The following is a 27,925-nucleotide window of genomic DNA, read 5'->3' as shown; positions in this document are numbered from 1 at the left end:
TTGTTATTTTCATACAGGTGACAGGGAGCTATTCCAATGTCAGCCACTGTTTTTCAAATTATTTGTGATTTGAAAGTTGCATTTATTTGAATTGTGACATCAATATCAAACGAATAAGTATTCAGCCCCAGCACACCTTCACTGCCAATTTGCCCAATACTCAAAAAGACTGACTTAACCATATCACCATCAAGAAAAATATATGAACAAAGATTTGTAAAATATAGAGCTTTGTGATAACATACCATACCAACATAGCGTACTTTACTATCATTAACAGGAGTGAAGAACAACGTAACAATGTTAAAGTATTCATTCAGTTGGCCAGCGCAACATGTCACCACACACACACACACACACACACACACACACGGCCTGCACTGTCTCAGGTGTATGTGGACATCAGAGCCAGACAGACAGGATAGTGTCTAGACAATCCCCCACTCCCACCCCCTCCACTGACTACTCTAAGTGACTGAACCAGACTTGGGGGGGTGGGGGGTCAGACAAAGGTCAGGCTTAAAGGGAGTGTGGATATGTCGGGTGTTAACCTGGTTTGCTCACAGTCTGTATGTGGATGCATGTGTCATTGCCTGATAAAAGAGCTTAGGAGACAACAGGGACACAGCAAGTGCAATTACATACTGTACAGTTTGAGACATGATGCCAGATAAAAAGGTAAAAAACTAATGACAGTGGTCAACTCCCAGTATGAAGTAACAGGATGAAAAACAAAACCTAAACAGGTCGAACAAGCACTTTGAATTTGTTTCCTTCCTTTGTAGGAGGATGAAATGTCTAACAATAGTTTTATATAAGAGCTCAGTCTGGCATTTTGGATTATTCACATTGTGAAAAAACCTGTTTGCTCACTCAAGTTGTGGGGACATCACCTTCCTCATAAACACCATATGGTGGTCCCGGAACATGTAATCAGGGGTGGGGCAAAGCATCAATGTAATCGATTACATAAATATGTCAATTTACATAACGTGTGTCGATGTGTCACAAGTAGGAAGTAGGATGACAGTGTCTAGTGATAGCATTAAGTCCACTAATGAGCCATAGAGGCCTGTTTTTTTGTTTGGGGAATATTGCATACTTTGTCATATTTATTTGTTTAAAGACAATGATTTAATAAAAATATTTAAGCAAATACAAAAAAAAACAAAACAGAGTTTAACATTTTGAAAAATACCATACACTTGTGAGGAACCAGTGGGCAAGGGCTCAGTGTGAAAGTCAGAGTGACAGGTTGTTGTTTTAGCCTTTTCCTTTATGCAAAATACATGTGGATTGATTGAAAACAAGCAATGTAAGGCTGTGCAATTAATCAAATTTTCACTTGAATTATGATTATGGCTTCTAACAATTATAAAAACAATTGAGTAAAAGGATTATCGTGTAGGGGTGGAGAAACGCATCGCTGTAATCTATTATAATAATATGTCGATGTCCGAAATGTGTGCAAAAGAGTTGTAAGTTGGGCTAGAAATTAATGGTACACAAAGATTCGGTCCCTAGGACAATAAAGAACTTACATCGCAGTGCGCAGATTTAAAGTGTTATGAAATCACAGGATCTGAATTCTTTAAGACACCACTGAGATTAGCGAATAAGAAAATAAAACTTCTTCTCAGCTTCTTCTGAGTCTGATCGAGGGCGGAGCTCTGCCTAGTGTTTTTGTCTGCAGCAGAGAGGGAGCACACAGCTTAGGTAAAGTCAAAGTTACTCCCTAACTCGACCGGACAACATCAGTGCTTGTTGGGGTTAAGGGTTAGGGTCTGGATGTGCTGCACTTAATGTTCAACCTCATGTGCTACAGGTTCTGGTGGATACTGAAACAGTAATAGTCCCAAACCAGGCAGGAGCCTGTAGCTGTCAGTAGAGAGTCCCCATCAGCAGCAGACAGAGTAGGACAGGGATCAGTGATAGGGACGGATTTCATGTTCGTTCTTCTATTCTGTTGTTCATTCTGTCAGGCTGCAGCAGGTTTAGTCTATGGAAAAGATAATTCACCTGCTAGCCTGTTACAGTCAGGCAGTTTCAGTGCAACAGTAAAAGAGCCAAAAGTGCAAAACAACATGGAGACTCTTTAGGTGTGTGTGGCCATTGTGCCAGAATTTAAACTGGGCAGAGTGTGTGGGTGCATCTCTTGTAGCGTTTTATCCAGTCAGTCGGGTGACAGTAGGAAATTAGACAACGTGGTAAATATTAGATCCAGGGGCTTGGGAGTAGTCACAGATAATTTGGTTATCTTAAGGTAAATTCAGATTACGGTGAAAAGAAATGTATGTCTTTGGTGAAAGAGACTTCATTTTTCAAAGAATCCATGCAGTGCTAATTATAGCACAGTGAGTAACAAAATCGGTTGTTTTTTCAAAATTAAGCTGATGCAACGTGTTCAAAGATTAAATACACTCTAAACCCACTAAAAACGACTTATCAGACGACATATCTGCACCTCAAAGTACAACAGGTGCATGAGAAAAAACAAAAACATTACAGTTTCCCTTGGGCAGTACTTTTAATGTTAATTTAATGTGTAAAAGAAAATGGAAATGGAAAAATACTTAATAAAAGGGTTAAATGCAAAATAAATGCATGATGTTTGATTAAAATTATCATGATCACAATACTAAAAAGACTGTCCAAAAAAACATCAAAGTAGACTGCACATGACCACCTAAGCTCACACACACACACACACACACACCCCTGCTGACTCCTATCAGCCAAAGCAACTCTGTCAGACATCCAGACACATAGATCTTTGTCAACATAGCAGGGGGGATTGTGAAAATGATTCTGCTGTCTTCATTTTGCACAGGTCAACATCACAGGTTGACTGCTGCTGAAGGCAGAAAACGGTAAAACCATGCTGAGGTTTGGCTGAAAAGAACAAGCAAGGAAAATAAATAAGAGAAGTAGCACATAGCTGCCATAATGGCTGAGACAGAAAAACAGGATATACAGTTGCTTAGTTTGAAGAAATACACAGAGGCGACAGGAACAAAGAGGGCAGTGGGAAAGGACAGATGAGAGGAAAGAAGTCAGCAGAGGAAGAGTAGGAAGTGGTAAAGGCAGACAGATGTTAAAAAGCAGAAAAACAAAGTATTGTGCCTTGTGTCTCATCTGAGTTTGAACTATAAAACAGCTGAGCGGCGGAAAAAAGAACAAAACAGAGGAGATGAGAGCAGAGGAGATGGAAGAAATGAGTGGGTTTTCGTCTGTCTCCGTCTATCTGTGTTTCCTGGCACATATTAATTTGATACAACAAGTAATTCCTCCTTGCATCCAACTACCACACACACACACACACACACACACACACACACACACATTTTTACCCCCGCAGGAGAGGCAGATTCATCATGCAACCCTAACATGGATTTTCAACATCGGTATGGGGTAACAGACACCTCCCAGACGTAGGCTGCATTCTGCATATGTGCTGCAAAGTCTCTGTGGCTGTTGAGATCTGCCAAACAGAGACAGCAGGGGACACTGTGGGTGGAACACAGGAACCTCAGGGGGGGGTGGGATAAGACTAGGGCTGGGTGATACTGACAAAAATATTATCACAAGATATTTTTCCGTATTGATCAATATCAATAATGATAGTTATATACACACACACACAGATAATTCATACCATTATTAAGGATGGAAACATTCAACATGTTTGCAAGTCGTATGCAAGTAAGTGAACTGGTGAGTATCACTCAATTTAATGGTAAGGCAATTTCAGATGGTCCTTTTCATTTGGACTTAAACAGGTATTCACAGTTACACACTGTACCTTTAAACTATTTATTGTTTTGTTATTGTAATAACTTGATTCTCTCTACAACCCACGTTTCTAATAATTATGCTTATTATGCCCAGTGTTAGACTGATCATAATAACACTTACTGTGGAAGACATTTTTCAGAGCTATTTTTGATGTCCATCCTGGGACTTTGTACTCAAAATTATCACAAAATTATAAATTTTACACTGTTCTTAAAGTATAAAATATGAAACAACACTGTTTGTTTCCCGGCTTTTTTTGAGTTCATACCAGGTAGTGATTGAAAAGGCCAACAGTCGCACCTGCTGCAGGGCTTTGAACTAATGTTAACACAAGTGATTTAATGTTTGTGAACTCGGTTGCTGCTGCTGCTGCTGCTTGTGGTCTTCAAGCTATTCAGTCAATGAACAGGAAATACAATCTGCAACTTATATGTGCCATACAAGCTATTATTCTTTTGCCACATTCTTATGTTTGATTCTCAGTCTGGTGCTGCTGGAAATTAACTGGGGGGGATCAGAAAGAAGAAAAGAAAAACTCAGTTTAATGTGTTTGGCTGTGAAATAAAAGATGGCTCCTCAACAGCAGCATATGCTTGCGTGGCATTTTATTCTGCTATGAGTCACTGTCATACTCAGTGTCTCTCCTCTGAGATGTACTGTCTCGGTCTCTATTTTAGTCTGTTTCTCCTCTGTCTCTCCCATTATTGCCTGTCTCCTCTACTCTTTTTATCACACTCCTCACTCTCCTTCAGTCTGTAACTATCCATCTGTTTCTGTCCAATTTTAAATCTCCCCTTCATCTTTCATCATTTATTGCTCATCTTTTCCTGTCTCCTTAAGTCTCATCTCTGTATCCCACCTCATACATGTCTTTTTGTCAAAATATCTGCATCCTTCTCTTATCTCACCTCCTTCCTGTCTCCTACCTTACCTCCTTGCATCCTCTCTCCCTCTCTCCCACTCTCAGATGAAGGTGCGTAAACAGATCTTCCACATGGGGTCTCATTGTGCCGAGCCAACGGAGCAAACCAACCACACTTAAGTCACTCAATAGGTTTCGCCACATGACTAGTGCCTACTCCCTCCCTCCCCTCCTTCAGGTTGAGATGCTTAACAACCATGAAGCAATGCCTGGCAGGCAGGATTAAGCAGAAGAAAGTGATGGAAACCGAAAAGAGAGGAAGGGAAGGAAGACAGACCTATGGAAAGATAAAAACAGCAAGAGACAGAAAAGCAGTAGCAGTGCAAAAGAGTAAAGTATTACAGAAAAAACAAACAAACAACAACAACAACAACAAAAAAACCCCGAGTCCCATCACTAAACTTTTGTTTAGTCCCTGGAACAGTTAACGTGACCGCAGGCTGAACTTGGATGCAATGCTGAGCAACAGCTGTCGACGACAGAGGAAACTACTAAAAAAGAAAAGCTTCAGTTGAAAAATAAGAAGTAGGAAGGAAGATGGGGAGGGTGGGGGCTGAGAAGGAGAGGAGCTATTCTCTTAGTAATAGTGGTGTTGTTTCAGAGATGGCCGGGATGTTTTCGGCTTGCTGAGGGAGGGACAGAACTACAAAAAAATACCCCATGTCTTGAAGTACATCAATATATATATCATTACTAAATAACACTGGAGCAGGAAGTATTTTAAGGAGGTCCATACAGAGGTTCATGCAATTTACAATAGTTGTTACATCTTCTACACATTTTCCTCACTAGCTTGTAGTGCTGTCTATTCCTGCATATAATTTTGGCTTCATGTGCCCTGGCAAGACTGCAGTGGATATACTGTAGTTCCTTTTCAACTGTTATATGGATAATCCAAAATGGTGAGGTGGCTAAATCTGGGAAATGGGTCTTACAAAATCCAATTCTGGTGAAAGCAGAAAATGGCAGAAAGCGAGTAACAGAACAACACAGACTTGACATCTTATGTCTCTTTTCTTCTTCTTTCTTTTTATCATTTCTTTTCTTGCCTTATTGCTCGTATTCCTTCTTACCACCCACGCCGCCCACTTCCTTTTCTCTCTCTCTCTCTCCTCTCTGTAGAAGCACCACTTGGGGAGTTCGGCTCAGGGCGAACATTGCGGAACGAAAAGAAGCTCCTGACTTGACGAGGTAAAAAATCCTTTGGCGACAATGAAATACTAAGTGTAACTACAGATATAAACAACTTAGGAATACACACGCAGACACACGTCATTACTCATCTTTTTAGTACTGTTCACTGCTCATGGTGGTCTTTCTTTCTTGTCAGATTAAGATCACAAGGAGTTTCCATTTCGTTCAACAGCTTTAAAGAAATGTGTTTTTAAAATGAGCGTTTACACTGTGTCATTTTTTTTTAAAGCAGAGATGCACAGTTTTGGACTGGGGCTGATTCACAGCCATTAAACTCTGCAAAGAGCTGCAGTCTGTGTCTCTCTGTATGCTCCTGCAGACAAAAACAGCTGAGAGGGCATGTCTGTCTCTGTGTAGGGCTCTCTCTCTCTCTCTCTCTCTCTCACACACACACACACACACACACACACCTTCAGATACTAGACGTTCAGCCAGACTAGCAGACATGCACTGCAGCAATTGCACCTATAAAGTTTTAATGATTATATTAAATGTAATTGCTGTAAAGGAGCAGACCAGGATGCTACATAAATGTTGGTGGCCTACATGTTTAATGAAACTGTGATAGTTATTACAATAACAACTGAATACATTTGGGAAACTTTTGGGAGTTGGGTTTTACATTGCAGTAGTTGAAAGCTTGTATCAGACGGTGGCGCGTCTGTGGATGTTGACGATTCGAGTTGGGGCCCTTTTATGAAGCCTGGCTGGGTGCAGACCTCAGTGTAGGTGATCCGCTGGGTTAATCTGGCGGACAGATGGGGCAGGCTGTGGGTAAGCAGGGGAAAGCATGGGTCGTGTATTGCAGTAGTACTGGGAAGGCACTGGGCTAAGCCAAGCCGTATGCTGTGACTATGACCTATATTAATAATTCACACACACAGGATCTTCACGCTGCATGGAGCAGGAGTCCTAATCATCATTAGCAACACTAGCCAAGAGCCACTTTAGCTTCCAGCAGAATGAGAAACCATTCTCAGAAGAGCTAAGACAAATACAGTAGAAGGTTCGCACTCTGCTGTTCATGTGTCTAAACTTAAGCTAAAAACTGTAAGATACAAATGTCTTCAGCTTTTCCTTTCCCAAACACCCTGATTTGTTTCTAGGCTAATCATATTAATGTAACATTTATAGCAGCAGGACAGTATTTGTGGATTTTAATCAAAATAAACAAGTGTCTGATAAATATTATAAAGTAAGGAAGGAACGAAGACTATATTGTATTATTTTTGGATGTGTAACCCAGCTCCTACATGTGTTCCCTGCAAAAATCGCATTACAAACTGCCTGGTTTCCAAGTTGCACATATGAGATATTTAGGAGGATTTGTAGATTTTGCCACTTTCTCTCCCTCTCTCTCTCTCTCTCTCTCTCTCTCTCTCAAAGGCCAATATGAACGGGAAGGATGATGACAGCAAAAAAGGCCTCTTTGTTCCGTTTTAGGACACTCGATAAACAACGTCTTGGAACATGCTTTCTGGGGAGAACTGTGCTTTAGCTCTACTACAAATGAGTGCACCACATACACATCAATGTTTTCATATTCATAGTAGTCCTGCTCTCACTGTAGTCCTGCTATCCATTGTATTGGACCAAATGTACAGCAGCACAGGGAGCCTGCAGCAGAAAAAGAAATCAGGTGAAGCTTACTTGAACATACTTCTTTGTCACAAATGTACAATTTCGTAATGTAAACGTGGTAATGTGAGCTGAGTTTTACCTAATTTTATGCGGTTTATAGATTTGATAAATCCATTATTCTTGCTAATCCATTATCATCCATTATCCACTGTTATTAGAAACCAGTATGCTGCATAAAAGCAGCCAGTCACAGCTCGTGTAGTGTCCACATGGTGTCCAGCAACACACTGTCAATGTCAAAACACTGCATAAGACTATTTAGATACATTCAGGATTTCCAATGAGTTTGCATGATAGCAGTAAAGACAGAAAATGAGCAGGGGAAAAGGAGAGGGAGAGGAAAAGAGGTGAGGACAGGAATGCTGTGTTAAGGTTGGGGGTTGGGAATCGACGAGGCAGACCAGACCAGACTGCCTCCCTCTGTCCCCCTGGCTGAGTCTGTGTGCGCGTGTGTGTGTTTGTGTTTGTGCCAGTGAGAGTCCCCTCTCCCCAACCAGACAATAGAGCAGGCTCTGTGCCTGATTGGGGTCAGCTGGTGGCTGCTGAGGGGAGAGGAGGAGGAGGAGGGAAGGGGGTAGGTATCAGACACCGCTGTCTGACTTGTTGTCTGGATTGAAAGAGAGAGGGACCAAAAATCAGACAGGCCTCTGAATCACTAATGAGGAGTGAGAAACAGAAAGGTAGGATATGAGGAGAGATGAGGAAAGGATGCAGGCAACCAGAGGCTTCATTTTCTGACTCCCACACACATCCTATAGTACTTGACTCCAGGCTGGAAGGTTAAACTGGGTTAAAATGTAAAGAAAAATATATCTGTCTCTATCTTTAGATAGATAGATAGATCCCTCAGAAAACGTTTGCTCACTACAAAATGTTGAGGGCGACTTCACCAATTTTCAACTTGGCTTTATTGTAGGCTGTAAATGTACATTAATGCCTTCAAACGTCCCTCTGATTTCTCTGTAATAAAATATTTCTCTGCTTCTAACTGAAAAACTCACCCGGAGGAGTTTTTCATCATTAGGAGCTCAGCTCATATCATCTGCGGGAGCATTTGTCAAACAATAACGGTCTGCCCAGTGTTTCAGGTAGTATTCCTCATGTAAATGCCTTGCTCAAAAACATTTGAAAGAAACTCTTTTTAAAAAATGGGTAAGACTAATGCATGCAGCAGAAGAGCAACCTGGTTTGTCCTCCACTTTAGACTTCTTTTAAAAAGCCTGGCCTCGACTTGTGTGTGTTTGTGTCATAGCAGTGTGACAGCGCAGGAGGAGAGAAAAAATAAGGGAGGGGTGTGTACACGCAGCCAATCCTTTATGGAAACTTGCTGCATTTAAAATAATCTGCTAGGGAAAGTGATTTCTAAGACTTCTATGAGGAACTTTGTGATAGTTAAATTCTCTGAATACAACGCAGCATTATCCCATTAACGATCTCTCCTATCATTCCGCCCTTCAGTCAGGTGCATGTTTACTGTCTGCGGCCTTTTGTTGTGAACATGCGCATTTAGAGAAAGCCGATTAGAAACATGGTTACACATAGTATACAAAGAAATTGGTGTACTACAACAAAAATCTTTACCTGGGGAAATAGCAGATTTTCCTAATCCCCTACCGTAATTTTGGAAACCAGCTTTCCCTTTTACATGACAGTTGAGAAATCAGCTTTCACTTCTAGGTGGGTGTCATCAACTCAGATTTTACATTCCAGAACCATAACAACAATATAAAAACAGCTTTATCATTATAAAAATGTATCCTGAGTAAGAAGAACTTGCATGTGTTTTTATTTGTGGTCAGTTTGACTACTGCAATGTCTTCCTCACTGGTCTACTTAAAAAAACTGTGGGTCTAATCTAAAACCATTAGCCCAGGATCCGTACAAGAAAAAAAAAAAAATCCATGTAACACCTGCTCTCAGTCTTAAATAGCTCCACATTACACATCTGTCCAACACAAATCTCTACTGTATAAAGTTTTCTACAGTAATCTTCTACAAGGGCAGGCTGAAAACTTTCATGATTCCCTGCATTTGATTGATGGAGTGTCAAATGGATCTACTTGATTATCTTAATTGAGTTGTATGTTATGCATGTGTACAGCTGTATATGTTTTGCTGCAGCTCCAATTCTAATCAGCCTGTGGTGGGCAATAAGGGGCAATGCTGAGGCATCGTGCATTTCAATCACTATGCAGACCAGCAGCAACTGCATCCCAGGAGAAGATTGTTCACTTCTTCCACACATGATCACTGCCTTCTTGCAAACATCCACAGACATTATAAAAGAAAACAAAGTTTTATCACTTAATCTTACCGTCATGAGCCAACAAGCCTAATCATTCTGATGTGAACATACTTTTAATTGTTGTTGATACCTAAAGAGTTACTTCTTAATGCTGCTCTCTGCATCAACTACTACAGATGCATTTATCTCAGATAATTGATCAGATAATGTTGCAAAAACCATAACATAATTGCAATATCACACTCTTATTGAGCAAATTTATTTAACATTTAGTATTAAATGTACTACTGTTGTAGTACTCCCATAATCCGAAATGCCCGGTAGCCTCCTCAAGGTGTTTTCACTTGCTTGCGTAGGGGACAACCTAGCTTCAGGATAAAATGCTAAAAATAATAAACAGTGTGAGAATGGTGAAGTGATCGTCTGTGGCCACCTAAGCTGCCACCACACCACTGCCACCAGTGTAAAAGCGTATTTGGTTATTCCACCGTCTGGGTGTTCTTGCACCAAACAACTGGACTACACAAACTCTGACAATGTTTGTTCAATTTTTTTTTTTTTTACCATTTTGTTTCATACAATTTGAAACAGCAGCTCAAAGAATAATCACTGCTTTGTTTCATTTAAGGAGACAAGACACGCAGTGAGACAGGGTTCACAAAGGCTAATAAACATGCCAACCATTTTATATGACTGAATGATTGGGGAAAATTGGCTACAAGGCAAAAAACAGGCATAGTGTGCTTGTGTACTGTCTGCCAACTCGTGTCTGGAGCAGAGCGTCTTGATTGACCGTAATGTCCCGTTCGTATCCACAGTCTTGGAGTCATGAGACGTGCAGCAGACAGCAGGGGTGATTCATTCACTGGAGCTCTTTAGCATCTCAGACAGTCAAACTGTGTGCAAATAAATGTTGACCGAGACAGTAGACAACTAACCACCCCCACCATTCGCCATCTCTCTCTCTCTCTCTGTCTCTCTCTCTCACTCACACTCACACATGACTTATGGCTTGTCTTTAGACATACTAGAACTACAAATCTGCCCGGGTCTCAAGGGTATTTTGAGAAAGGAGGGGGTCTAGGGTGTGTGGGTGTGTGCGTGCGTGAAGTTGGGGGTGCAGAATCTAGACACAAAAGGGAGTCCCAGCAGCCAGCGATGGGATTGTAAATGCTGCTGTGGCTGGAGCAGTGCGTAGTAAAGGTGCTGCAGGACTAAGTGGAAGGGCATGAAGGTTGACCTCTCTGCTGCTTTGGAATTTTGAAATTGCTGCCTCAACTTGACCTGCTCAGCTAAAGTGTGCAGAGCTGCTCCAGGCTGCACTTTGCACAGTGTTTGTAGCTTCAAGGGTTTGTCAGCTTGAATCCAAAAACACTGGGTTGTGTGGCTGCAAGATAATAATTCTGGGAAAAAGAATGTTGGACAAACTAATTTAAGGGAAAAAAAACTGAGGAAGTCAGAACTAAAAAACAGTGACATATCGTAGCTCTGGTGTCGTAACAGGAATAGTTCAACATACTGGACACTAGTGCGAGACTTACTAACATGGAAATAAAGACACATTGAGTCCACAATTGAGTGCTGCCAAGATGCTGAATGAGCTTGGGAAACAGAAGCCTTTGACACCAACTCTTCACATTTTAAAGACTATTTGCACTAAAAGAATATTGGAGCAAAAGTACAATACTGTACTAACATCCTTAAACCCAAGGATGCAAAACTGGGAAGTTAAAGAGTAAGGGCTGCAACATGCTTGCTACAAAGGATTGCAGACGAGCCATCAGTGTGTTCATACTCAAGTTAGCCGTGCTGTCGTTCATGATTGTGCTTTTCAATACTGTAATCGTCACGTTACATGCAAGAATGCAAACATAAATTCTCGGTCAAAACTTTTGCTCCGTAGAGATTGTGAAGCGTGTGTGCTATATTAAACTTATATGTTGTTTTTGGCCTTTAGAAACACTTTAATTTTTATTATCTGTTTGTGTTGGAGGGAGGCCAAGAAGGAAGTGGTTAGGTTGGGGATCCTTCCAACTAATTAGCCATTCCACAGCCAAGGAGGTGTGCTTGTGCAATGCAGAGCTTGGAGAAAAAAAAGGGGGTGGGGGCACTCTAGTTCCTCACACTTGTTACAATTATGTAATTCTTGGATGTGCCTAAACCCCCCCCACTGCTACATATCAAGTTATCAAAAAGTTTAAAGTTATATTTTCTCTTATATTTTCTTTTTTGCAGTGTGAATTATGGCAGAATATTTGCAGAACCTTCATGGAGCAGCCCACAGTATCTGCCGGTAAGCTCTGTAACAAACAGGGATTGGGGTCCTACTGACATTACCTCCTTACATAAAATAAGCGTGTCTTTCTCAACCAGGACTAGTTAAACACCACTATTCGCCGCTATAACCAGCTCAGGGGAGGCAGCAGAGTAAATCAGACACAAACCAAGTGTAGAAATTCTTTGTGAAATTAATTATAGGAGGAATGATTGTGAAAGGAATCTCTTTTGGTATTCAGACTGAGTTTGAAAATCTCATTAATAATAACTAAAAAGTAAACAAACAACTTATAAACAAACAACAAAAATCTCCCTCACATACAAACATTTAAAAAAAGGCATAAAAACAAAACAAACAACAACAACAACAACAACAAAAACCAGCAAACAGCTTATTGAGAGATTGGATTGGTTGTCTAGCTGGAGACTGCAGGGTAAATATTGGCTGAGCCTGAGAGTGCCTGTCTGTAAGTGTGTGTGTGTGTGTCTGGGTCTCCTCGTGCCCGTGTGTACACCTTTGTGTAAATGTCTGAGGGAAAGTCAACAAGTAGCCAGTGTGCATGTTTGGCCTGAGGTAGTTGACAGATGACCCTGCTGCCACCTACACACTAACACCACTCATACACGGGATTACAAATCAGGCAGTTTACATCCGTCTGGCTGGCTGGCCCCTGCTGCAGGCTAACCGTTACATACACAGAGACACAGACCGCCACCCTAGTCCCCGACACATGTACCCACACCCAAGAGGCAAGTGCTTACAGCTTTTCTTCAGTGTGCGTTGGTAAGACCATTAAGAGGATACAGACACAAAGGTTTTACTCTTTTCTTAGGGCCAGGCTTGATTTCTTAGAGCTAGGGTTCATTTCTTAGAGCTGGGGTTGAACAGTAAGGCCAATACATTATGTGTTCTGAAAATATTAAAATACACTTTCATACAAAAATATTCAAAAGAAACATTCTCTTATTTTAATTACCAAATAATGGATTTTTCAATTGTTATACAAAAATGGTCTCATCCTCTGAAATCGGAGGATTGATGCTGTGCTTTGTTGTACATGATAGAGAACTGAATAAAGATATTCACTTTCTATGGTGCATTACAAAGAAAAGACTGCTTGCCTGACAAAACAAGACATTTGAAGATGTCATCTTGGAGTATAGAAAAGTTATACACAGGCAATATTTGCTGATATTTCATAGGAAGGCATTCTAGTAAATGATTTGCAGATAAATGGAAAACAAAAGTCCTATAAAAAGGTGCTTACATAGTGCTCTAAATTTAAAAAATCTTCAAATATTTAAAAATCTGGGACTATCTGATCAAACAATCAGGATTATGAAGGACACATTATCAAAAATGTGAGTAAATAGACATCTATATATCTATAAAGTATACTAAGTGCGAACAATCTGCTTTATTGTTTCCAGACCGGGTGAAAAACCAGCTGTTTTAACTAATAACCCCAACCAAACAAAGTTTTTATGCATTTTAACTCTGTGCTCTGCCCTAATAGTACCTGGTGAACAAGTCCACCTTACAAACGAAGACATCAGATCTTCTGAATGAAAAAGGTTTACTGTATTTGCATTAAGCAAAGAGTGAAAAGACCTACTGCAGTTGGCCTATAGCGTTGCCCCACTAGCATGAGAAAGAAAAGAGTGATAACACGGAGAGTAAATAGTAGAAAAAAATAACTTGACAGTGGATTTTTTTTTTTTTTTTTTAAACAGAGGACCTGCCTACAGTGACTGCACCTTCAAAACAAAAACCCTCCCTCCAACAGCAGATTTATCTGATAAATAGGTCCCATCACAGTGGCATGAAAACATCACAAGAAAAACAGTGGTTGAGTATTGCTCAACACCTCACACCGCTACACAACACACACCTACAACAAGCTCTGTGAGAAGCCCCAGGATGTTATAATATCTCAGGATTTTAAAATACCACACCTACAATACAAGCTCTTTGCGCTGCACAATAACCACAGCAACGACTAGAGACACAACTTGTTAAAGGGCTCTGCCTTTGAAATCCTACATGTGGTCCCAGTGTGTAGACTTGAGGTTGGGTTCCCGGCCATGACACACTGTGCACGCTGTGATCTTTCTATGTTCATAGTCTCTTTCAATTTTCCTCCTTGTCTGAATAAAGAGGAGACACATCAGTGAGATTCCCCACTCCTCTGTAAAAAAAATAAAAATAAAAAAAAGAGAGAGAGAAAAATAGGCAGATTGTAGCTCTCTTCTTCAGCCAGAGAAATCATCAAAGCATGAGCCACATTATACAGCCTTGCCGAGTCTGCATGACAACACAGCCGACAAACAAGAGCTCTTTTCAAACCATACGGCCACTACAGTAGGACGAAGCTACTTCAAACCCCTTGTGAACTCCCTCCAACTACTGAGATGTTCAGACGAGGAGAGACGCACTGAAAACCAAGCCGGCGATTCCTCAAAGTACGTAACGTACACACCACACCGTTTATTTTGTAGTTAAACACACTGCAAGCATCAATCAACATATACCACACAATGAGTCCTTTGCAGAACTGCTTGTCTGCTCCGTTTAGAAATCTGAGGCAGTTCTACTGGATTATCTAATTAGATTCTCCCCTCTCTCTCTCTCTCTCTCTCTCTCCATCTCGCTCTGTCTGCTGTGTCACCGAGTCCGTGGACGCACCAGTCCATGCCTGATAATGTGTTTTTCCTGGCGAGCAATACAACAATGCCCCTGAAAAACAAATGGTGGAACACCGGTGCATCTGCCAGACAAACGTGCACGCATATACTTCTTGGTTACAGTGTGGCGTCAGTGCAGCCACACTCTGCTGCCAAATCTAAATCTAATATCCTGTGTTCACCTCATGTTGCCCAGCATTGGCCTTAGCCCCAATGGAAATTACACATCATTGTAACTTTGTCCATCAGTCTGTAACTTGTCTGCATGTCTGTCGATATGTCCGCCTGTCTGGCTTCTTGCGTGCATCCGTCTGCATCACTGTTTGTATGTCTGTTAGTACTCGTCTGGCTGCCTGGTTATGAATCCACCTGCCTGTCTGACTGTCTGCTCCCTGTCAAGACTGGACTCACACCACCTTGTCTGGCTTTCCTCTGCATTTCTACCCGTCTGCCTGCCTGCCTGCATGGGTTAGTCAGTCTGCCCTTCTTCTGAAGGCTCTGCTTCAGTCATAAAGTGGAACATCTGCGATGGATCTAGCAGGCAGCCGCATTAGAGCGGCAGAGCTGATAATGATAGTTTCTCTCTGGGCTGCTCAGAAGGCGGACAGACATAACATACCATTCCAGCTTTTCCTGTCTATGGTGACAGGCAAACTATTTAACCCTCTGTGGTGATCCTTCAGAGCATATGCCCAGGCAAGGGAGGCTTACGGGGTAAAATAACCAGGTATTTAAATAAAACCAACCCCAGTGGTTGAAAAGGTCTTGAAAAACTAAAGCAGGAAATTGAAAGTCAGATAAGAGGGTTTTTTATTTTTCTCCTTCCTCCTTCGAAAGAACTACAGTTAAATATGTAGGCTAATACATACCCAGAGATAAACTTTAAACCTGTCAGTGCTGTCCGATTAGGTCAAATTATACTCTGTCAGCTCGTGTCCAGGAACACTGTGGGAGCTTAGCGGTCATATGAAATATCATAACTGGTAACGTTAGAAAACATATGCCGTGTACCGGAGAGACAACTCAAGAGATGACACCTGCAGTACAGTGACATTAAGGTCAGTCTAAAGTTTCTATCAGACACACTATCATACTGTACAGACCCTATGAACCGTACTACAACGCAGTTAACGGCCAATAGTGAGTTAACAGCAGCACGGGTTTACCGTCTCGGATGGAGACTAAAACTCTAATTTGTTGTCCTTCTGTTGCTGCACTTGAGAGAGCACATAAAACGGATTAAGCGCTAAAGTCTCTCCGTAGGTTTTTAAGGTCAAGAGAAACGCAAGTGACGTTACTCACATATTTCCATTCCCTGTGGCTGGGAAGCGGTGCAGTTACAGGAGCAGGTAACATCGGAGTTGCCGGGACCGCCAGGGGCCGTTAGGTTTTGCATGGGGCTGAGCAGACCGGGACACCACTCCGGGGAGAGCGCCGCCGCCACGGTCGGGGCCCCGCGACGGGAAAACAAAAAAACTTCCAGGCAGCGGCAGCAGAGTGCGCCGCTATGAGTAACTCCCGTCAGTTTCGGACTTATCTTCCACGATTTTTCTCACGCCATTTTTTCTCGCGGAGCAGCCCGGGGAGTGAGATAGAGGGAGGTTTTGGAGGACAAGCCATTGCCCGTGACTAGCGCATTATAGAGGGCTTTCTCTCTTTTTTTTTTTTCCGGTCCTTCCTCTGCCGCTGAGAGCTGCTGCCTTCGCTCTGCCAGAGTACAGCAGACACATAAACCCCAAGCCCCGCCCACACGCTGATAGGCGGTCGCTCTGGCCAATCTGAGGGCTCCATAGAAAAGCCAGACAAGAGGGGGGGGGGGGGGGGGGGTTGTACGTGCTGCCTTCAGGAGCAGACAGAAACATCACAATTCTTACCTGAACCGTCCAAAAATACACTGCCTGGCCACAGAGAGAGTCACCACCTGGGCTACACTATGCAAACATCTAACAGCCATCTATTGCATAATTAACTGCAGTGATTAAATCTGTCTCAGCTGGCAACAAGTTATTCAACCCTAGCTGATGCAATGAGAAGGTGACTATATGAATTTATTGAATGACCAGGATTTACTTCCCTGATGGGTAGAAAATATTAATCATACTCACGATTCAAACTGTCGTTTGTAGAGCATGAGACTTTCACACATGGATCGCCTTTTTTTTTTGGCCAGGCAGTGTATACCAATACTGTAATATCGGATAAGTTCAGGTTTGGATTTACTACGACACATTTTGATATGACATAGGTCATACAGGCAAACATTTATAGTTTTAAACATTTTGGTGTATGCTGCTATAGTTGGCAAGAAAGCCACATAAACAATAAAGGTCCCAAACAGTTACTGTCTTTGAATGAGAAAAATAATGTTTTCTTTATTATTGTTATATAGTAATTGCTCTCCAAAAGCACTTGAATGTGCCTTGACATACATCTTCACAACTAGGAAGCAGAGATGTGCAAATAGGACTTGAAGGCAGCCATGGAGAAGGGATGGGATGAGAGTTATGTTTATATGTGTGTCTGGGTTGGGGGGGGGGGGAGTATGCATGGGTAGGCTTTAAGGGGGGTGGGCTTGGTGCTGACCTGACTTAGAAAAGTAGCAGACGGTTGTGGTTGACAATGAAGGCGAGGGGAGGGTTGCTGTGTTATTCTGTTACAGCAGGCCACAGCCAGTGGAGACAGCTTTTAGAAGGGCCTAACCTTAAGGGAGGGATGGTTCCAGACCAACCATTTCCACTGGGGTGGCAAGACTGGGACCACCACTGGGAGCCTCTGAGTTTACCTTTTTATAAAGAATTTTTAGGAGCTTTTACTTATGTCATTTTTTATTTTATTTTATTTTTATTTTTTGGACAGAATACAGGTATAAATTATAAACTAATGATTACATTACTTTACATAGTTAATGACATTATTTTTTAAAGATGTATTAGTTGATGTAAATATTGTCAGGAGTTGCCGCAGCTGCTTTTAGCAAAAATGACCAACCTAAAATACAGTGCTGTTACAGGGGCCCAGCACCTAGAACCACCCCAGCCTTGAGGTGACCCCTCTGTCAGTCTTGTAGTTCTGGCCACATGTGCAGGCCCCCCCCCCCAATCTCCTCCCCTCTAAGTCTAATGGTGCAACCCTGCTACACTCACAAATGCACTCTAATGCAGGACTGTGAGCAGTCTATAAATAAACAAGGCCATTCAAATCTGACAGAGGATCCAAATGCCACTCTAGACCAAGTGGGTTCCCAGACTATGGCCTAAGGAACTTCAGAGGTCATTGAAAAGCGTCCAGGTGGTTCAGGCAGACAGTTGCTCCTTTCTTGTTCAGAATGTATGATTGTTTTTGCAGGAAATCATAAACTTTTTTCTCGAATCCCTGCAGAAATCGCACAATGCTGAAAATTGTTTGGGAAATGCCTGCTATAGGAGGGAATTTCCGTTTTTGTTCTGGAAACAACAATGGATCACTGTGAAGGAAACAACTAAGTAGGGAATCCAAAGACCTCCAACAGATGTTATGTATTAAGTGCTTAGTCACTAGCCACGTTCTATATCCAATATTGCATAAATATTTTCCTTGCCATCCTTGAATGAATTTAACACTCCTCCATGAGCAATCCGATACGTCTTGGGGTGAACGAAAAATAGATCCTGATGCAATTTACAAGCACCTGATAGCTGTCATAATTTTATTGAGCAGCAAAATTAGGTGCTACTGTCGTGTCAAACATGCTGATGGGAGTTTTTTTCTGCCACTATCATGTCCTTACACCTACACACGTATATAAACACACCCAAGACAGACATGCACAACCCAGCAACATGTTCATACACAGACAGACTTAGACACACATCGAGTCTCACGTTTTGCAGCCCATGTCTATCCACTTACAAATACCCTACTATCACCGCCGCCATTAAACATGCACACTCACAGACATACGCACACACACAGACGTGTGCCTGGAGCTTCCATGTAGTCCCCCAGGGAGCACACAGGGTGACACCACTAACAGGCCAGACCAGACTAGACAGCCAACAGATAAATACTAGGCACGGCTGAATACCAAATGCACTCTAGTCTAACAGCCCCTCCAACCACACACACAGCCTCTGTGTGTCTCCATCTTTAGGTTGATAGCTTTATCACGCACAGCACGTGTGCATGTGTCTATATGGAAGGCATTTTTATGGGGCTTTCCTTCTTTTTGAGAAGTATGCGTTACTGCCACTGTTGTTTTTGTGACCATTCAATTCAAAATTAAATCAAGACGGGAAAAGAAACACCACCACCATGTGTCTGTACACAAGCAACGGTACTGATGACCCCAGCCTCATTGAATGTGTTTGTGCTCAGATGTTCTGTATATTTAAAGACTAAAGTTAATAACAGGTTTCCCGCTGATATTTGCACTACTTGCAAGCTCATACGCAGTAGATAGATGACTGAATAGATAATAATTCATTATTATTTAAACTATAAAACAGATTTTACAAAGAAGTGGCATATGGTTCACACAGTGAAGCACCGTATGATGTTACCCATGGGGTTGCAAATATCATTAAATTACACATATTTAAAAAAAAATATAATCCAGGAAGAGAGAACCCAAAGGCAAACAAGATACAAATGCATAATAGTAATAGTAGTTAGGAAAAGCCACTGTTTCTCTCTTATTTCGTGCTCATGAAGGATTTATTAGGGAAGGATATTAGGAATACATATTTTGACCTGTACACCTGAGACAGAGACAGATCCTTTTGCTCATCAAAAAGTGAGTAGTGGTCCTAGCCTCACGACTCCATTGACAATTTTCTGGCTCTACCACGGATGCTGGAACCATGAAATCATTAGGGATTTGATCTGTATGATGCTGAAAACAGCCGCAAAAGAAACTTCAGTGGAAGTTAGCTCCTTCCCTCCCCGCTCTAAAAGCAGACACACTTCTCCACCTAAGCCTGTGTGGTGCTGCATTAGAGGCTACTTCACAGCGCCATCTTGTGACTCATTTAGGAAAAGGTCTGTTTTATGCGTCATCCCAAAATGTTGGAGCATCTCTCGTGTCTGCTCCAGGTCTTCACGCGTCTGTTACTTACTCCATTACATCTTCCAGGCACGGGTGTAAGCTTTGCATCTTTAATCAAAAACCACGAGGGAACAAGGAAGAGGACTCAGGGAAAATAAAGGAATCCCATCCAACGACTTACTTTCAATGGGATGCGCTCTGTTCTTGTGGAGACTAGGAAGCTAAGGACATAACGGGATTCAAGATTCACAGTGAGGACAAATTTGTTGTATATCACAGTGATGGCAGATTGGGTCGACTGTGGCGCAGGAGGTAAAGCAGTCGTCCCACCAATCCCCCAGTTGCTGGTATGATCCCCAGCTCCTCCGGTCACATGTCGAACTGTCCTTGAGCAAGACACTCCAACTTAGTTGCTCCGGGTGAGCGTTGGCCAGCTGCTCCTCTATTGGTGTGTGATTGTGAGTGTGAATTGGGTGAATGAGAGGCAGTGTAAAATGCTTTGAATACCATTAGTTAGAAAAGCACTATATAAGTTCAGTACTTCTGTGTTCATCTGGTCCAAGGATGAAATACATTGCTTGGGCTTTTAACCCTAGTTTAGAAAATTCCTCATGATAAAGCATCTTATGAAATTTTAGTCAATAGTCTTGAGTCTGACTAGGCTTTGACTTTTTTTTAAAAAAACACCAAATTACAAATCACACACGTGGGATTTGAAACGTGACCATTTGGTAGGAAGAAATGTTTTAATACAAGGCAGTATTGAGCAGTGGGGAAAATTTGGGATCCAGAGTTTTTGGAGCTTGATCAAATAAAGACACATCCTACATTGTCCACCCATGTGTTTTGAGGTAGACGGTCTTTTTAATTGAAGCCCATTAAAGCCAGTTTAAAAAATGCATTTTTGTCATAATTGAAAATGGGGATGAACAATCTAAATTGTAAGTGATTAAGGCAAATTTGTAACTACTATGTCACAATTATGAGATAAACAGCAAAGTCTTCAGCAAAGTCTTGTTTTTATTTAATATTTGGCTTTTTGAAATGTTGAACTACAGGTGGGAGAGAAACCAAAGTAAGAATTTGGTGTGAAGCATGTTCATCAACTTGCCCAGAGCCTTGACCTCAAATCTATTGAACAAACACCTGTAGAATGATCTGTAAGTCTGACCACAAATTGGACTTGATACACCTCACTAAAGCAAATCCCAGGCTCCAAAATCTGTGGGAAGTTTTTCCAAATACTGGCTTCTGTATTACTCTAGCAGTAAATTAATTTCTGCAGTTATAGCATGGATTTTTGGACTTACATAATTTTATAATATATAGATACTAAGAAATAAGCAATAATCCTGCACTGTAAATCTACATAGTGCACTTCCAGTCAGTGTATAAACTCCAGCAAAGCAGCTTCTATTCACTAATGCCTATTTATCCAAGATATTCCTCATATGGGTGCAGCCTCTATCATGGGACTTGCACGTGACCCGTGATGGATTTTTCTCTAACATAACATTTTCCATCAGACCAGTAACTCAGCATACATTGTGACTTTTGGGTGCAGACAGTATTACTGAATGCCGTTTCAAATGTTAGAACGAAAGATGGAAATGACTCAGCCTTAATACCGGGGCTGAATGGGATTCATGAATTAACTGCAATCTATCTCAGCAGCTGACAAAACTGGGGAGAGAGAGAGAGAGAGAGAGAGAGAGAGAGAGAGAGAGAGGGAGAGAGTGAGAGAGAGAGAGACGGAGAGAGGGAGAGAGTGAGAGAGAGTGTTTGCTTCGGTGTGGACTGCAGCTTGGCGTCTTCAGTGGAGCACTAAGTAACAGAAAGGCCACTCCAGACAGCAGATTACAGAGCAGAGAGTTGCATTCAATAAAAACGTCTGGGATGCCACATCATAGATGCTGCTTCCTGCCCTTGACTGGCTTTAGTGCCGTGTCATATCCTGTCCGCACAGGTGCACCAGCTGTCTGGTCTCCCACCCGTCATTTCTATACACACACACACACACACACCTCACTTCAACCCCTGTCATTTCCCCCCTCCCCCAAAAAAAAACACCCCTCCCTGCCTCTCTCTCTCTGCCGCAGGCACCACTGCAACAACACCGCTCACTGAAAAGTAGTGTGTGTGTGGTGGAGACTGGGAAAGACAAAAGGGAGCGAGAAATGAGGATGACAGACGACCGGCCGACAGTGCATCGGTTCGAGTCTGAATGAGGGAAGGACAGATCGAATGAGACAGATCAAGAAAGAGATAGCAGGAACCTGAGGCGGATTGACAAGAGAAGAGGAAAAGATCGGAGAAGAGGACAGAAAGTGGAAGCAGGAGTAAAGACAAGATAAGTGAAGAGAGATGAAGAAAAGAAGGAAGAGAGTGAAAGCAAAAGCCAGTAAGTGAGGACGAGAGGGAGCCAGAGACACAGATAGAGAGAAAGAGTAGATAATCAGCAGGTATTGAGCTCTTTTCACCCCTGCGGTAGGGCCCTGCTGAGCATTGTAATGGGCTGTCTGCCCAGCTGGGCAGATGAGCTCATGTCTGGCTTTAATGCCAATCTCCTGAACTGGCACACGGCTCGGTGCAATGCTGTCGCTCTACCGCCACCAGAAGGACATAGCACAGCCGAGAGAGGAAAAGACAGATAAGGGAAGGTGAAGGAAAAGTGGCAGTGAGAGTTAAAGAGGCAAAGGGTGTGCAGGTGTGTGTGTCTGTCAACCCCTTCAGTTACAACACTGATAAGAGGCCCGAACCAGACAGTAATAATAACATAGACAGTGAAAGAGACAGGATCTATAAATGTGTTTGTGTGTGTGTGTGTGTTGTTTTATGCAGCCATAAACATCAGTGATTACAGAGTGTGGATGGTGCAGGTTATAGCCTCCTGCTGTTAGGAAGCCATACATACAGTTAAAGGCAAACACACACACACACACACACACACACACCTTTTAAAAGTCTTTCTCAGACATGATATTATATCATGTTATAGCGTAGTGGTGATAGTTGGTACCCCTGTTGTCCATGAACTGAAGGACTGGTGGCCACACGTAGAAGTGTCCTTTGGCAGGACACCGAGTAGCATCTTCATGTGCAGCTTTCCGAGATCCAATAACAGTTTACTCCTGAGGGTCATTAAAAGGGGTCAGATCAAAATAAAAAATATCGGCACTAATATTTGTATACCTATGCAAGAAGACACACACACAAACAAACACTGACTTAAAATGTAAGAAAAAGAGATTTGTGTCACATGGGTTAATGTAAAAAGTAAAGTAAAAGTAAATAACTAAAACTGGAGCCGTCTTATAATGGTTTGCCTTCAACATTTTGTTTTCGTTAATGCTCAAGCCCATTATTATTACAATTACAATGCATGTACTTTTACGCAATGTGACGGCTGTTCTCACTGCAGGCATTTTGCAGCAACCGTTACACAATGCTCTCTTATCCTCAGGTTTGCTACTCAGACAGTGATCTCGGCACATTGTGTAAACCATGGCCTCGCTACACAGCCGTGATGAATTCAATCTGCGTCTAAAACAAACAGGCACATAAATACGGAGGAAGAAAAAAGAAAGCAGCATGTCTCCTTTAGTTCTCTTTTAAAGTCCGTGTTAAAAGGTCTGGTCCAGAGTAACAGCGACTGACTAAACGTTGATGGAATATTTTAATTATAAAACCAGTCACAAATGGACAGTTAGGACCAGTTTTAATAGGCAATATTCGAACAATAAAAGTCTCAGACTGATCCATAACGTTTCCTTTTGCCATAAGGTTCACATTTGTGTATTTAGTAACTTATTAACACTTGCATATTTCCAAACATTGTGTCAAAATTGTTATTGACCAACTGAACATGTTAAACATTATACCTGCTCAAAATCAGTAGTACTGATTTGTAAAATTAATAATACAAATCTGTTTAATAATAATCTGCATAATACACCTGTGATACATCTTGCATAATCATTTTGACATTCGCATAATTATACATGCATGTGGATACAAGTTCATTTCACAATGGTCAGCAGGCAGAAATTGTACAATGTTGAGGTCTTTGTCTTTTCTACTAAGTGGTAAACCAAAACTGGTGGGATGATGCTTTGCTCCTTTTTCTTTCACACACTTTCTCTAGATGATACTGCGTTAGAAGCAACTGAGAGGGGGTCATGGTGCCAGTTAGTAAATGCACCAAACCACACAGATTGACAGTTATATAAGTGAATTCACATAAATGTACTAAAATTTATATTTTTCCATTTCATGGAAAACATTAGCTCATTTTGAATTTGACAGCAGCAATGCATCTCAGAAAAGATGGAAAAGTGGCAACAAAAGGCTGGGAAAGCTGCTGCAAATCCAAATCACATGGAGGAGCATTTGAAAACTAATTAAGTTAATTGGCAACAGGTCAGTAACAACGCTGGGTATAAAAGGCAGAGCCTCTCAAATTTTGGGCAGAGGTTCACCAATCTGTGACAAACTGCATCTAAAACTTGAGGAACAATTTTAAAAATATGTGCCTCAACGTAAAATTGTGAAGACTTTAAAAATCCCACCATCTACAGTATATGATATCATCAAACGTTCCAGAGAATCAGGAGGAATCTCTGTGGGCAAAGGACAAGGCCGCCGGTCAAAACTGGATCCGTGTGATCTTTGGGCCCTCAGGCGGCACTGCATTAAAAACAGACATGATCCTCTACTCGACATCACTGCATGGGCTCAGGAAGACTTCCACAAATCTAAGTTAAAGCTGTATCATGCAAAGAAGAAGCCACATGTGAAAACAATCCAGAAATGATGCCATGTTCTCTGGGCCAAAGCTCATTTAAAATGGTCTGAGGCAAAGTGGAAAACTGTTCTGTGGTCAGATGAATCCACATTTGAAATTCTTTTTATAAAACATGGACGCAGTGTCCTGTGGACTAAAGAGGAGAGGGACCATCCAGCTTGTTATCAGTGGACAGTTCAAAAGCCTGCATCTCTGATGGTATGGGGGTGCGTTAGTGCCTATGAAGTGGGCACCTTACACATCTGGAAAGGTGCCTTCAATGCTAAAATGTCCATAGAAGATTTAGAGCAACATATCCTCCCATCCAGACAACGTCTCTTTCAGGGAAGACCTTGCATATTACAGCAAAACAATGCTAAACCACATGCTGCATCTGTCACAACAGCATGGCTTCACAGGAGAAGAGTCCAGGTGCTGAACTGTCCTGCCTGCAGTCCAGACCTTTCACCAATTGAAAACATTTGGCTCATCCTAAAAACGAAAAATCTGGCAACTGAGGCCCAGGACTGTTGAGCAGCTAGAATCCTGGATCAGATGTGAATGAGACAACATTCCTCTCCTAAAACCCCAGCAACTCCCCAGTCTCCTCACTTCCCGGATGTTTACAGACAGTTGTTAAAAGTAGAGGGGATTCTACACAGTGGTAAACTTCACCCTGTTCCAACTTTTTTGAGATGTGTTGCTGCTGAATTCCTTGTGTGAACCATTTTAATTTATTTAGCACTAGTTTGTACTTTGTGCAGTTATATTAGAGTTTGTGTATGCAAAGCATACAGAACTAAAATATTTGATCAATTTGATATATAGGTGTTGCTCCTGAATGTGGGGTGCATGAAAATCTTCTCTTTTTATGTCTGATACTATGCGATGTTATATGTAAAGAAAAATGTATGGTTTTAAAAGAAAAATCAGTTGTACTACAAATTTGGTTTTATTTTCATACAGAGAACATTAAGCTTTCATCAATTATGGTAACAGTCCTCACACTGAAGTAATCGCTGAACTCTGGGAACATTGTGACAGCATGTGTTATTGTCAGAAGCACGATCCGTCACATGATCAGACAGTTTGCCAAACGCTTGGTTTATTAAAACATATGGGATCATCGCTCTTGATGCTTAATGCTTTGTTTTGTATTTAGTAACGCCGCTGCTTAGTAACTAGACATTATTACTAATAAAACTACAGAGAAAAGACCAAACATGTGCAATGAAGAGGAATTATCCTTTACATACATCTGAGAATGTTGCAGCATAAGCTACTGACTGTGAGGGCAGCAGGTTTGGAACAGATGGACGCTCATATGAACAAGCTGCAGCAAATCCTCCAAGCTCTTCTTCTCTCTGCCTGCCTGGCCTCACCATACAAAATGCTATAGCTCCCATATTGAGGAATATAATGAAAACATTACATTAGGTGAGAGATGCTGCGTTCGGGACATTGGCTGACAGATGGATGGTAGAGGGAACATGTTGCACCACCCCAGACCTGCTACCACCCTGACAGAACTTAACAACACACAGGTTAGCACGACCAGTGAGCTAATGCTGCCTACACCAACATAACTGCTTCCAGTGGACCCCTGCCTGCACTGCTTGGATGTTACACACATGGCTCTCAGGTTGACTCACTTCTACCGTGCAGCTCGTAAACAGGACAGCCCATGACAGCTTGCACCAGGCCAGTCAGCGTTCCCTACAATCTGCCTTGCTGCCATCCTATAGCTCTATAGCGGGTCCACGAAGGTAACAGCTTGTACCAGGCCAGCGAGCGTCTCTTCTCACAGCTTGCAGTGCTACTGAAGCCTCCCCCCAGCCTCCCTTTACAGTAGTAGCAAGCAGGACTATAGGGGGTCAACAGATCACCCCACAACAGCTTGTAACCATAGTGTTCACTGCTGAGGTGCTAAAACCAAAGACAAGGCTTCATAACAACATTAACACTACATCCAGTCAGCAGTAATATCTCATTTGTGATACATAAAACGTGGAACTGGCAGCCAAAATGGTGCACATTTGAGCCATATCTGGTCCTGAAACACCATGATAGGCACAACGTTACTAGTAAAAAGTGAGATCATGAAATGCAATCGTAGTTGGTCAACTTGAAAACAACAACTCAATTTTAGACAACAAAACACTAGTATAACAAGAAATCACATTCTTTTTACACAATGTCGGATCTCATGGGTTACATTTGGTTTTGATGCAGATAGAAGTGTGACGCATAGTGTATGATTTAAGGTGGAAAGACAGAAATGATTTATACAGATTTATATAGCTGTCTGTCAAGGTTGGAAACCAGAAGCATTAAAAGCAGTTCTAAAAGGCTGTTCACAAGAAAGGGTCCTGCATTTGGTATCTTGCTCTATACCATGGCACACAGAATAAAACAAGCAGCTGTTCTACTCCGTGATGATTTCAATTCCAGTCTTTTTAAGTTGACAAAGCAACGGCTCACGTTGTCTTTGTTCGGGCCAAACAGGCAGAGGCTGCAGACAAAAATTGAAGCGTGCTAATAGGATGCTTGAATCTTAACCTCAGCCCGAGCCAATTCTTTTACACAAGTTAGTAACCATCTCTGTTTCAAGGTCCATCTTCTGCTGGCACTTCCAACTTAATCTGCCATCAAATGGGGCAACTAAACATGCAAAAACTAATGCCATCATCAAATTAGCATGTTGGCACCTGCACGAGAGGAAATAACTCATTTTACTCAACATTCAAATGGGGAAAGTGAGAGACCTAGGTCTAAGGAGAAAAGGCATAAACAAGCACTGTTTGCTTCCTATTTTCATAATACTCTCATTTACTGCAAATGGGTTCAATCTCTTCCTTCATTGTTCCTGTAAATCACTATTTTAAAAGCAGGGAATGGAGCTCTGTTCTCTGGTGCCTCCACATTTTATGTTCCACCTTATATGTTTTACATGTCACTGATGGCTGCGCCTCCAGTTTTTAGCTCATTTTAGTGCCTTCGATAGGACAGCGTCCGCTTTCAGACACGCGGATTTTGAAAATCTGAAGATGCTGAAACTCAAAATTGATGATCAATTTATGAGCAAAATGTGGAAATAAAGCTGTCAGAGTCACTTTGGGTCAAACTGAACTCAATACAAGTTTTCAAGTTCTACATGAACATTTAACTGACAACAAATATTAAGCACACAAAGTTGCTCAGGACTGCGGAGTGAACTCTTAATCTTATTGTCTATTAATATGATGTCTGTTGAAAAGTTGCAAATCCTCTTTTAATTAAGCAATAAGACGGGGAGAGGTAGGGAGTTATACTAAACTACTAATTAATACTGTACTAATTAAAAATGGAAAGGGGGGCACC

General features: G+C 41.7%; 1 protein-coding gene and 1 long non-coding RNA gene across 4 annotated transcripts in view; one reads left to right on the top strand and one right to left on the bottom strand.

Annotated features, from left to right (window-relative positions):
• LOC137130259 (low-density lipoprotein receptor class A domain-containing protein 4-like) overlaps positions 1-27,925 on the bottom strand; it is a 176,600-nt gene that overhangs the window by 24,036 nt on the left and 124,639 nt on the right. Inside the window, exon 1 of one of the 3 annotated variants that reach the window (XM_067510134.1) lies at positions 16,062-16,487. The exons of the other annotated variants lie outside the window; for them this stretch is intronic. Within the exon in view, the coding sequence (XP_067366235.1) occupies positions 16,062-16,155 (94 nt within the window). The 5' untranslated portion in view covers positions 16,156-16,487. Of the gene's footprint in view, positions 1-16,061; positions 16,488-27,925 lie in introns of those variants that run through there. 3 annotated transcript variants of the gene reach the window in all.
• LOC137130260 (uncharacterized) lies at positions 422-16,051 on the top strand. Its single transcript, XR_010914825.1, has 3 exons — positions 422-5,908; positions 12,033-12,090; positions 13,809-16,051. It is a non-coding gene; the product is annotated as an uncharacterized lncRNA (long non-coding RNA).

This window comes from Channa argus, chromosome 7 (genome assembly GCF_033026475.1).
Source record: "Channa argus isolate prfri chromosome 7, Channa argus male v1.0, whole genome shotgun sequence".
Taxonomy (NCBI): domain Eukaryota; kingdom Metazoa; phylum Chordata; class Actinopteri; order Anabantiformes; family Channidae; genus Channa; species Channa argus.
Note: the sequence above shows the minus strand (reverse complement) of the source record. Positions and strands in the feature narration are given on the sequence as shown.